Raw genomic sequence first — 12,714 nt, forward strand, 5'->3', positions numbered from 1 at the left:
CAGAATTTTTCTTTGGTGATAACTGTTGAATACCACACTTCAGCAAACATCTACTGTAAAAGTACTTGGTATTTTCTATAGCAAAAAATGCCTCAACACCTTTTTAGGCAACAGTTATACTCTGATAAAAAAATATTTTCCTCTTTAGTCAGTGTAAATGCTCCAGAGTGCTCCATAGTTGTTATAATATTTATATTCATGTTTCCTTGAGTTGGACTAGTACTGATTAAATTGTGAACACTGAGAATTTTATGTAAGGTGTGTGTGTATATATATAAATATATATATATTTGTATGCACACTTTGTGGGTTAGTGTCTGCATGGGATGTGATATTTCTGTGTTTTTTGCTCACATTAGAGCTCCAAGTAAGATGCAATTTAGAAACAATTGATTGAAATTCTGAGTATCAGGCTTATGGAAAACATTCTTATGAATACTGTAGGAGTCAAACATTGCCTTGCCATAATGAAGCATTCCATAAATCAGTTTATAAATTTGACATGGTGGTGGTCTTGAGTGCTGACGTGCTTCTGAATACTTGAAACTAATAAAAGCATATTTTCTTCCAAAGGACATGTGAAAGTACCAGAAGAATTGAAGTTCCCTAATGCTTGTTGCGTGGGAATTGCATCACAGACGGCTCTTAACATTTATAATCCAACTGAACGGTGGTTGCAGGTCAGCATTGGAATACTCAGTGTTTCAGTTAATGGGGAAAAGGTAAGAGATATTTTTTAATAAAGCTATAGGAATAATGCTATAATCTTACCATTGTCCTGGCTTCAGCTGGGATAGACTTAATTTTCTTCCTAGTAGCTGGCACAGTGCTTTGTTTTGGCTTTAGTCTGAGAATAATGCTGATAACACATGGATGTCACTTGCAGTCTGTCTCTCCTGCTTGAAGATTATCTACTAGTATGTTCACAACAGAAACTTGGAGAAATCTGCACTAGGGTTTACTGGTGACCTCCATCCGCTGACCTTCCCATTACTCCTCCACCATTCCTCTTCCTTCCATCTTTGTTGGCAGAAAGCACCAAGTACAATTGGCTTTGTTAATTTAGTTGGTTTGTTTGTTTATTTTGGTACTGCTCTTTCTCAAAAAAATCATTGGTTTATGTATGAATTAATTTTCAACTATAATAAATACTATAATACCAGTGTTAATCTTTCAGTAGATGCTGGAAAGAAACCCTAGCTGAGTTACTTTCAGGCTGACTTATCTAAAGCTTTAACTTAAAATACCTACGGGTGAGTGAGATGCCAGTGGGACACAAACATGAAGGTGCAGTAATTAATATTGAGCAAAAAGGTATATGAAATGTCTGTGCTGAGCAGTGGTGCCAGATAAATGTGGTATTTTGAAAGAAGCTATCCTCTGGCAAGGGACATTTTGTAAATGACAGATTTTGTTTTTCAGATGGACTGTGTGAAATATCAGTGTCTGGTTTTCAAGAATAAAACCATCGTAGGACCCTATTCTACCAACGATGTGAAAATACTTTTCTTACCTTGTCATTCGGGCATCTTTCAGTGTATTCTCAATGTTTCATCTTGGCCAGTTTCTGCAGATGCAGAGACAATCGTTCAGGCAGAAGCTTTGGCAAGTAGGGTGGTTCTGACAGCAGTTGCAGAAAATCCTCATTTAGAAGTGAGTTTCTGCTTAATGTGGGGGTTTGTGTGTGTTTGTTTGTTTTTTTTTTGTGTTGGTTTTTGTTGTGCTTTTATTTATTTTATGAATACTTCAGTGACACTGGAAAAGGAGTGCAAGGTTGTTCCTTAAAGGATCCTGGAATTTCAGCATGGGAGGGACTATAGGAGAATGTTTATGAGAAGCTTATAACTATCTGGGAAGTTTTAGTTATGGGAAAGCATCTAGCTGGAAATGAAAGATTCTGTCTGAAAAGAATAAATTACTTTTCCATTATTAAAAGAATAGATGACATCTTAAACATCTAATGCTTTCTCATCTGCTATGTTGGGCATTAAAATGTAACAATCCCCATTTATTTCCAATTTTAAGGATTTCTTTATTCTTTACATCAAGTAGTCTTTGTCTTGGTTTGTTATTATTGGCCACTTACGATCCTAGAGAATATTTTCTTAGTTTGGACTAATTGGAAATTAAAAGTAAGTGGATGTATAAAATGCCTTGCCTTGCATCTTATGAAGGACTACCAGATGGGAGACAGTGTGATGTAAAGAATTAAACCAGGCTTTATGTAGTCCTAAATTCAAGAGTATTGACAGGCAGAAATGGGTTTGGTGCTTTTGGAGGTGCCTGAAGAAATTACACGATAGTCTGTGGTGTCACTGATGAAAGTAAAATTTTCAGTCATTAACCTCAGCTAACTTATTTTAATTTTTTTTTCTTGAAATTTTATACTTTAATGACTTTCTACTTTAAAGTAGTCTGTTAATTTGCTTTGGACTAAGTAGATGCTGTAAAGTAATGATATTCTAGTTGAATGCACATGAGTGGATGCAATTTTTAATGCTTCTTCCATAAATTTTAATTTAATTTTAATGCTTTTTTTCATACGTACTTTGGCAAAATCCATCATTCTTCATGTTCTTCATGATGTAGTTCATTCAAGCTTGCTTCATATTTAAATTAAATTAAACCTCTAAAGCTCTATCTCTGCATGTTTTAGCATATTCCTGAGATGAGAAAAAGTACCAAATAAAAGCTGTATTTTGCTGCACATCATGACACTCAAGTGTTCCTATGCTAGCAAAAATTAACTACTGCTTAGTTAAAATGTTATTGTAGCAAGTTAAAAGTGAAGAAAATAACTAAAACTGACATTTCATGTTTGCTATCAAGAATCATAGTTTACATTTATTTCTGTTTTAAATTAGCCAAAATAATTTGATTGTGTACTCGATTTTAGTGGATAAATATTGTACTAAGACTGGCTTAATTGATTGAGGCAAAATATGTGGGAGATGCCAGATTGCATTCAACACCTTTTGATATCAAAGTAAACATGATTCTGAGATTCTGTCTACCCCTGGTAGAAGGTTTGTATTGTATGTTGGTAGAACATTAAGAGGATGGAATCCTTACTTTCCTGGTGCTTTTGTATAGTAGTGTATTTTGGAAGTTTCCTTCCTTATTAGTTCTACTTTGCCTTAAAACCAGGTGGAAACAGGAAAAAAAGATTATCTGGATTTTGGTGACTTGAATTCTGGCAGTTGGAAGGCTCTTCCACTAAAACTTATCAACAAAACCCATGCTTTTGTGCCAATTAGGCTCATTATTAATGCCGTAAGTACATAATCTTCCTATACCTGGAAGTTAACTTCTTGTGATACTCAGTTTTTAGTACCAGAACACTTTGTTATATGTCATTAAGAAATATAGTCTGGACACTATATGTAAGATTCCTAAGAAATCTTTGATTAGTCATGAAATGAATTGTTTTGTAGTGTGGTAATTTGATTCTGCTGTATATGGGAATGGTTCTGGATAGGTGTGGTGTTTTGGGGTTTTTGGCTTTTTTTTTTTCTTTTACAGCTTAGCCATGCACTGCTGCTTTTGTGTTGCCTGATTTGATAGGATAGGGCAGTAGATAGCACAAGGATCGTGTTGCCTAAACCTTCCTTCTGAGAAGTTGGAGATGTAGTCTGCTGTTCAAGCAGAACAGCTGGCTGTTCAAACAAGCAATCAAACTTGCTTCCTGTTAAGTTTAACATCTTCTCTCTTCTTCTGCAGGAGCAAGAGCAGGAGTCTTAACTCTCTGCTTTGTCTCCCACTAGATAGTAATAGCCTGTATTATAGGCTACAGTGTGTTCCTCCATTTCGGTGGCAGTGCAGATTTCAGGTGTTTGGCTAGGCTGGCTGTTGTTTTGTGCCGTGGGAAGAGCTGGTCTGGTTTCCTTATGTGGGGGGACAAAGAAAAGACTGGCCTTACGTTAAGATGTATCAGGTTGTCTTGGTGACTAGTGAGAGTTGGTCTTGAATAGATTGTTTTTTCCAAATGACTTAGATTGCTCAAAGTTTACCTTGCGTTTCTTGGCTTTGTCAGCGTTATTGTTAGTGACAAGAAGAGGTTTAATGTTCTAATACTTTGTTTCTTCGACAGAATGCAGTAGCTTGGCGTTGCTTCACATTTTCCAAGGAACCAATTAAACCTTTGAATGACAAATCACTCCAAATGGATACTGTTTCTCAAATAGCAGCTCCATCAGTTGTAAATCATGTGATACATGCAAGCTACGATGGGCAAGTGAGTAGTGTGTAGTTGGCTGGTTCTTCCTGTTACTTGCTCTCTGAAGTGATGGTTCTGAGTATCTGAGTTCACAGTAATGATTTTGGGGAGTCCACTTATTTGAGTAGTATAGGTTTGTTGCTGTATAGGTTTGGGTTTGCTTTTTCTGTGTTTTTTTTTTAGTTGTTATTTTTTTTTCCTCCTTCTCTTCAGTAATTTTCTCCCTCCCTTAAGACGAGTCAACCAAATTCTTTTTCAGGATCCTGAAGCTTTAACAGTTTGGGTTCTGTTCCATGCACCTAAGAAACAAATTTCTTGTTCAGGTATAGTAATTTAATTTTCTTTTCAACTGAAACAAATACGAATTTTAATGCATGTATGTGTTTAGAATAGCAGCAACAGGCTGCAAACTTGAAATTAAATGGTCCATCTTTGGTTTGTGTGTCCTAATATTTTGGGTATTGCATTCAGTTTTAGGAACTGACAGAGGCAGAATAGTTATGTCTTAATCTGTTAGATGTTAACAGGGGTATTTGTACTTCAGTGTCAAACTGTACAAAATGGTTATCTATTGCAGGATGTGTGGAATTTGCTTTACTACTTTTGCTGAGGGAGTTAAATCATCACTTAAGAAAATGTATTGGTTGCCAAATAAATAATTTGAAGAAACCTCTTGACTTTTTCTGTCTTCCTAAATAGTAAATAGTACATATGTCAACTAGTTTGGCTAGATTTCATGTTGTTTTGTTTTCTTTATGGGTGGCTTCAGCCACATTTGACAGAAAGATTAAACTCTTAAATAAGATCTTGTGAGACTTTATTTTAAAGTAAAAAAAGCTAATTGCCAGGGTAATGGGAGAGCTGCTGTCAATATGTTAAGGTTGGACAGTAGCTGAAGTGAGACACGCAGCCATAGAAATGGCCTTTGCTGCTAGCAGACTTGCTTGCTTTTGTTACTCATGGAATTCTTCCTAGATTCCTTGGGTCCAGCAGATGAGTTCTTAGCAAGAGTGGATGTGGAAGTGGATAGTCCAGGACCCAGCAGTGTGATTAAAAGTATTCCTCTTCGAGCAAGAGCTGGAATAGCAAGGATACATGCTCCAAAGGACTTACAGGTTTGCGTGTGTTAACAATGCATGTTTCAATAATGGTTTGCCTTTCCTAGTCCACTTCTATTGTAAGGTTTGGTTTTATTATATATGTGCATATACATGCACGCTACTTTTTCCAGATAATACGCCTGTCTACTAGTATGGGTTCAACAGCCAAACAGCAGCTGCCATTGAAGAATGCTGGAAACATTGATGTATATTTGAAAATTAAGGTAGGTTGTCTTGTTTCTTTTGAAATCATGAGTTTTGTGCCATTACTGTTGTATTGAAACTAGCACTGAGCCTTGGGATCCTAGCTCAACTGTATGGTTTGACAAGGGGTTACAAGTTTATATAAAGAGAATGAAAAATAGCAAAGAGATTATCTCACATTATTGGAAAAAGCATATGGGAGTTTTGTTGCTCAGCTTCAGTTACATTTGTTTTATCAACATACTTTTATGATTTTTAACAAATAGATTTTAACAAGTGTATGTCAAATATGTAAAAGTAGTGAATCCTGTGCTGCATGGGAGATACTCATTACCTAGATGAGTAAAACTCATTTAGATAAAAACTGGATACTATCTGATACCGATAACGGTTGGTACCACTGTTGAGAGAAGTGATGTTACTTCACTAGTGGTGTACCATTGCTGTGTTGTACTTGACTGTTGAATTCTTTAAATCTCTCTCCTCGTGGTCCCTTCAATGTTTTATACACAGTTGCTGTTGGAGGTATTTGTATCTGAGTGTCCAACTTTAGAAGAGTTTTGCTACTGCAGGGCTATGGGAAAGTCCTGAAGGTGCCAGGTGTATTTGAATTGTCTGACTGCATGTAAACCAGATACACAACCAAATTGCGCTGCATTTTGGAGAAATGTTTACTCCCTTAAAATAAGTAACCAACGCTCCCTTTTCCCCTTGCCCACTTCCAGACATCAGATCAGGACAACTGCTTTGCTGTGGAACCTCGAGATCTTTTCCTCCTTCCTGGAGAAGAACGAGAAGTGACTGTCTGCTTTGTTCCAAAAAATGTAACGACTACAGAAAGGTAACATAAGTGATTTTATGCTGCCTGTGTTAAACAGAGCTACTTTTGACCTTAATGTCATGAGCAAATTGAAAGTTTTCAGTGCTGTTCCTGAGAGTCCTCATTCATTACAAAGTGGATTTCTGTGAGGGTTCACCTGTTCCATGGGTTACCTGCCTCTTTTGCTATACACAGTTTAATGAGTACCTAATATTTCCCACCACAGATCAACAGATGTCATGAGACTGTAAATAGGTGGAGTAAGATCCTGAAGCTTTTCATATGGTACTTGTGTCTAAAGTACATCAAAATTTTAAAATACTTATCTTCAGCAGCTCCTTCAGTTGCTTCCCTCTTACTCACTCCACTGAGACAAGGGAAATGTTACTTCCATTTTGCATGTGAAAAAGCTCAAGCACAGATCAGGGGCAAGAGTATTCATTAGTTTTGGCTGCCGTAATCAAATGGAAGTTCAACTTTAAATCCTGAAAATTGTACACAATCCTGAAAATATGTACACAATATGTACACAAAAATGTACATATTCCTTTTGCAGATTAAGTGTTCATATTTTTGCACATTAGCACCTGTCAAACTTCATTCTGCAAAATGGGCTTAATTCATTCAAGTGACCATTCTGATGTTTTTGGCCATGGCAGGGGTCTGACTTACTTCACCAGAGCAGCTTTTCCTCTTTTGTAACATGTTCCTGTTTCTGCTATAATAGAGCAAGAATGGACAAAGAAATATGTCTAAAATATATTCAGCTTCATTATCTAGCTTAGCTAGGCCTACCCAGTGCATGAAATTAAACATCTGTGCTAATGACAGTATGAACCTAATGGATAGCCATGCAAAGCAATCAGTCTTTGCTTTTTCTATGACCTTTTGCATAACTGCTTTGCTTTACAGGCTCAGGGTACTCAGTAGGGTTGGAATCTTTGCAGTCCACTTACAAGTGCTGCCAAAAGACTAATAAGCTTAGTAGCACCAGCTACTGAGAAAAATGACTGCTACTGGTGAACCCAGGACACTAAAGCAGGAACAAAAGTTTATGTTTCCTACAGATGGGATGTAGGGCTCTGTCAGGCACCATAGGAATTCAGTGACAGAGTGGAGATTCCCGAGTTTCGTTCCTGGCTCTAAGCTGGCCTGTACCACAGCATTAGCCTATTCTTTAAAACCTTGATTTCTTTCCTGCCCTATACCTTTTTTCTCTCTGTTTCTATTTCTGTTGTTTGGTTTTGTTGTTTTTTTAGTTTGTTTCTTTTACCTCTTATTTCAATTTTCAAACTTCAGTGCAGTTTTGCAGGTGTTTCAAAATACATCTCTTTAATCTACACAGAGACTTTCCAAAATCAGTCTGTCAAAATAATCAGGCGTTAGCATGGGCAGAAAAAAATTTGCCTAGCTGTAGTCTCTGAAAAACTTTTTGAACCATTTCCAGGTGAAATACTTGAGAAGATTGTTTGTTGCATGCATATTTACAGCCCAAAGGATTTAAATTTTGCTATGCCCAGTGGTGCTAAAGGCCAGGCTGGGTGGAGCTTTGAGGAACCTGGTCTAGTGGAAGGTGTCCCTTCCCATGGCAGCGGGGCTGGAATTAGATGATCTTTAAGATTCCTTCTAACCCAAACCGTTCTATGATTCTATGCCTAAAGATGGTCTTTCTCATAAAGCTAAAAAAAGGTATTTGTATTTTCTAGTTAAGGTAGGTTAACAAGGCCTATGTATATTTTTTTTTCTCTCCAGTTGTGTTTTCGTCAGATAATCTCATTCTGTGATTTAAATTTGTTTATTTTTAAAGTTCTTTGCAAATCCTTGTGCTGCCATCTGGACCTCAGTATGAAGTGGAGCTAAAAGGTGAGGTGGTGACTGTGGAAAATAGACCTGTGTCAACAGCTGCTGGCTACCCAGACATCCCACCCATTCTATCCAACAAGCAGTTCATTGCCTGGGGAGGAGTAACAGTTGGAGCATCAGTGTAAGTATAAGCTGGGAGGTGTTTATATAGAATATCATGTTAAGTATTTTATATTGCAGTTTCTGAAACTTCTTGTTCATGTTGATAATGCATAGGTAATAAACTAAGCTGTTTAATGACTCAAGTGAGAGAAGCAATACCTCACAAATTTTTTTTTTTTGTGCAAGAAATCTTTGGAAACAAACTGTGATCTTGTTTGAGCTTTTTGTATTCTTCAGGACTCTTTATCATTGATGCTGTAAGTTTAGTGTGTTATGTAAGTAGAAATATAGTGGGAAGTATTTTCCAAGTAAGTTGATGGAAAACTTCTGTTGGCTCTTTTGATACCTATCTCTAGCTAACATAATCTGTTGTTCCAAGAGGTGATTTTATTTTTTCGTGAAATGACTTTAAAATGACTGTCCCATTTCAGGACATTTCCATGAATAAATGGATGAGGTTAATTCACATTTGCTGCAAAATATAACTAAACTTCCTATTTTTCAGGCAGCAGAAGTTAACTCTAAGAAATGACTCTCCATCTGTGACTCAGCATTTAAGACTGTTGATAAGAGGCCAGGATCAAGACTGCTTTCAGGTAACTCTCATGAAAATTTGTCTTTAGTATTTATGACAATTATCAGGATATGTTTATAATAAAAATTTCTTTGTCCTGAAGTGCTGTTCCTTTATAAATGTCAGTGACTAGCAGGCTGTGTGAGTATGTGCCCTGAGACTGCCAGGATGAACATGGTAACAGAGCTTAAGCTACACTGGCAACCTTGGGAACAGCTGAAATGCTGTAGCACCAGAGAGTCAGTACTTGGAATGATCTGTCAGTGACCCTTCTTGTAGGAGGGGTTCTAGATCTTGCTGCAGAGGACTCTGTGTACATGAGGGAGGAAGGAAATTAGAACTGGAATTAGCCTTCGGGAATTATCAGAACTGCAGTTGGCAGTTTGATTGTTTTGTTTTGTTTCTTTTTCTTTTTTACATAGTCTACAAACATTGACATCCCATTTTCCCCTCAGGTGTTCAGATTTGGTATCTAAAAATCTTAACATCGAGAGAGAATTAATGTAGTGCTGGTTAAGTTCAGTTGTACCTTATCGTGGTTGAAGGCAAAAAAATCTGTGGTCTAAACTGAAAGGCATCAGTATGCTTATTGTAGGAATATAAAACGTTTTGAACTTGGTCTTCTTTATTGCATATTAAGCACTGCAACTTTAAATATACACCACTGTCAACTGAGTTAATCCAGATTTCGAATAAGTTTATTTTGGGTTGCAAGTGATGTACATCTTATGTGCTATGTGGTTTTGCTGTGTAGTCACTCACTTCTGACATCTTTATTTTTAGCTGCAAAGTATATTCGGATCAGAAAAACGCTTAACTAGTAATTGGGAACTCAAAATCCGCCCCAAAGAAGATACTAACATATACTTGATATTTGCACCTACTCGAATAACTTCCTTCTTTGCAAAGCTGGAAATCAAACAGCTGGGAATTCGATCACAGCCAGGAATTAAGTTTACTGTAAGAGTTCCAACCTAACTTCTAATAGTTTTAAACATACATTTTCCATAATTATTTAAAATCTAGGACAGATTCTATCAAAAAGCTGAAACTTTCCAAGATGCACACTGTGTGTATCGCTATACTTGTTACAGATTGTACAGACACTGAATTGTACAGTTTGAACATTAGTCTCAATTTTACATGTAATTTTTCTCCTTGTGAACGAGAAGTTTTATATACTATATTATTAGTCGCCTAAGAATTTCAGTGTTACAACTGTCAATAATTCTGAACTTGTCCTGTTAAATTATAGGTAGGTCTTTAATTTTCAGTAGAACTTAAAAGTTTGAATAAATTTAGACTCTTTTATTTCTTGCAAATTCTTTTTGGTTCAGATTTTAAGCATCTTCATTTGTCTTTCTATAGCTCTTTATATAGTTTACCGTAGTTGGTACAGAAGTTTTAGTAAGAAGCTTAATTTCCTTTAAAGTACTCTGTTTTTTTTTTGTGGTTTTCATTTTTTTTTTCTTTTTCTCCCCCACCCCAGATACCATTATCTGGATATGGAGGAACAAGCAATATAACTTTGGAAAATGTTAAAAAACTATCAGGTAGTTACATGGTAACACTGGATGGATTATTGCCTGCAGGATTAAGGAAAGCTTCCTTCTGCATAAGAAATACAGGTTCTCGGGCTGCCTATGTTAAAGCATTGTGCTTTGCAAGCCTACAAACAAAAACAGTTATGGATCCTCAGGTAATGATGGTATCTCCAGAGAAGTTTGTGCTAAGAGAAGGAACACATGAAGTAAGTATAATACCCAAATCTGAGCAAGTTTTATTAGTTCAAATTGAAATAAATATTATCATTGAGAATGTGTCTGACTAGCTCCTTATTGAAGTCTCACTTGTGTTAAATCCTCTTTCACTTGTATTGCCTTAATTTCTTGACTCATACTCCAAATGTTAGTACTAACAATAATTTTCTTTTTTCTTATGTTGTCTATTTATTTTATCAGGTGATTACTATAACATGGAATCCAATGGAAGAGGAAAATAACTTCCATAAAACAAACTCATTGGTATCAACAGTATGTTTTTTTTGCGGAGATGAAGTTTCTAGGCAGCAGTATCGTAGGTAAGTTTTACTTAGCTATTATAACAGGTAGATGTTTAATAAAGAGATAAAACTAGAGGTGTATGTTACCACGAATATAGTTTTAACAGGCTTCCAAAAATAACAAGAGCAAACCCAAAGACAGTGATGATATGGAAAGATCTAATCAGTCTTGCATCTGGTAGGTTATTTCATGTTGGTTTAGTTGTTTATTTGTGGTTTTGTTTACATACTGTAGCTAGTTAAGGTTTTTTTTTTTTTAATGTTCTTGAATTTGAGTGTGTTTGGGTTTTGGGAAAGATTTTTGCTTTTTTGAATTGGAAGAGTTGTGTTCTATTTTGGTATTAGTGTCCAATGTGTACCTAGCTTTTGCTTTTAAAGAAAAGGCTCATGAAAAGAGTAGTACTGAAATTCAGTAGTCTTAAGTTTTGAACAGGATTTGCATCTTGATTTGATGAAGACAATGTTTGAGTAGATGAGTATGTGAGGAATAACATCCGCATATGCTCATAGCACACCGAAGAAATTTGTAGATGTCTTACCAAGCTTAAATAGAGGCTGTGTTTCTCTGTATTTCAGTTTGCATAGCTCAGGTGCACAAAAACCAGCATACTCTGCTTTTAATGACAGAATTGGCATGGTGTATAGCAATAATGAAAAAAGTTAACAGGCAGAGCATTAAAGGGCTAGTGATTATTCAGTGCAAAATTTTAGAATGGCAATATTTCACTACTGCTTTTAAATGTGATTGCCTGAAACTTCATGAAAAGTCATTGCATTTATTGTTATCCAAATAAAGTATTAAGTATAGTTGAATTTTACTGTAAGACTTTGAATAAAAAGCTTATGGAAGAGCTGCATTAGTGACTTCTTTCATGGAAATTGGCGTATTTTAGATATTTTAGAAGATGATCGTTACTGATTTGTGTATGAACTCTTGGCGAAGGCAGTGCTTGCTATCATGGAATCTTTCTCAAAGGGCAGAAGAGCTTAGGAAAAGTTTTGATCTACTGATCATCAGAAAACCTATTAAGAAACTTGATGCACCTATATAGGTAGTGTTAGAAATTTTTATTCAGATTCTGGACGCTGTGTGTGAGTGAAATTACTTGTTGCTGATTTTATTATTCAGCAGGCATGGCACTTAATTCATGAACATGGTGGTCTGGTTGGCTGCTTCTTGGTGGGAATTTCTCTAAAGTCTCCCTTGATAATTTGAAACAGATGCTTATTTCTTGAAATGGCTGAGTACTGTAAGCCAGTCAAACCCATTCTGTAATTGTGTACTAGAACGAGAACATGATTTGGGACTTTAGAGCAGGAATGTAAAATGAGTAACCGACCTAGTTTGCCAACTTGTGGCTCATGTTCTTTACTCCAAAAATATACGGTGTCAGTAGCCTGGTAAGTAGCTTAGACCTGAGAGTTAGTAATGCTGAGGTATCCTTTCCACCTCCACAGCTCTGACCCTGTCTGAGTGCCAGGTTTCCTTTTACTGACCTGCAGCTTCCCATTTTTTCCCGACTATTTATATCCCTATTCCTCCCAGTGTTTTCTGTCCTGCTGGCAGTCATGCTCCTTGGTTCTGTGTTCCCGCTGTTGACTGACACATGCTGCCACTCTGCTGTTGACTAGTCAAATTTTCCTCTCAGAAGACTTTCAGTCATGACCAAAATAGCATTCTCCTGCTTCCTGTGGTGACTGAAAAATCACTCAGATGCCTGGGGTGCTTGTCAGAAATCTAGGTAGGTGTGACTGACAGCAGAGAACAAGTGT

General features: G+C 36.5%; 1 protein-coding gene across 2 annotated transcripts in view; it reads left to right on the forward strand.

Moving 5' to 3' along the window:
• Positions 1-12,714, forward strand: part of CEP192 (centrosomal protein 192) — a 63,933-nt gene that overhangs the window by 23,682 nt on the left and 27,537 nt on the right. For both annotated transcript variants that reach the window (XM_062633048.1, XM_062633049.1), the window contains exons 18-30: positions 574-722; positions 1,423-1,653; positions 3,148-3,273; positions 4,091-4,234; positions 4,476-4,539; positions 5,192-5,331; positions 5,448-5,540; positions 6,246-6,361; positions 8,148-8,324; positions 8,811-8,901; positions 9,663-9,839; positions 10,369-10,629; positions 10,841-10,959. In XM_062633048.1, the coding sequence (XP_062489032.1) occupies positions 574-722; positions 1,423-1,653; positions 3,148-3,273; positions 4,091-4,234; positions 4,476-4,539; positions 5,192-5,331; positions 5,448-5,540; positions 6,246-6,361; positions 8,148-8,324; positions 8,811-8,901; positions 9,663-9,839; positions 10,369-10,629; positions 10,841-10,959 (1,888 nt within the window). The remainder of the gene's footprint in view (positions 1-573; positions 723-1,422; positions 1,654-3,147; positions 3,274-4,090; positions 4,235-4,475; positions 4,540-5,191; positions 5,332-5,447; positions 5,541-6,245; positions 6,362-8,147; positions 8,325-8,810; positions 8,902-9,662; positions 9,840-10,368; positions 10,630-10,840; positions 10,960-12,714) is intronic.

Source organism: Pezoporus occidentalis, unplaced genomic scaffold (genome assembly GCF_034315485.1).
Source record: "Pezoporus occidentalis ecotype Australia unplaced genomic scaffold, CSIRO_AGI_Poc_V1 ctg4, whole genome shotgun sequence".
Taxonomy (NCBI): Eukaryota; Metazoa; Chordata; class Aves; order Psittaciformes; family Psittacidae; genus Pezoporus; species Pezoporus occidentalis.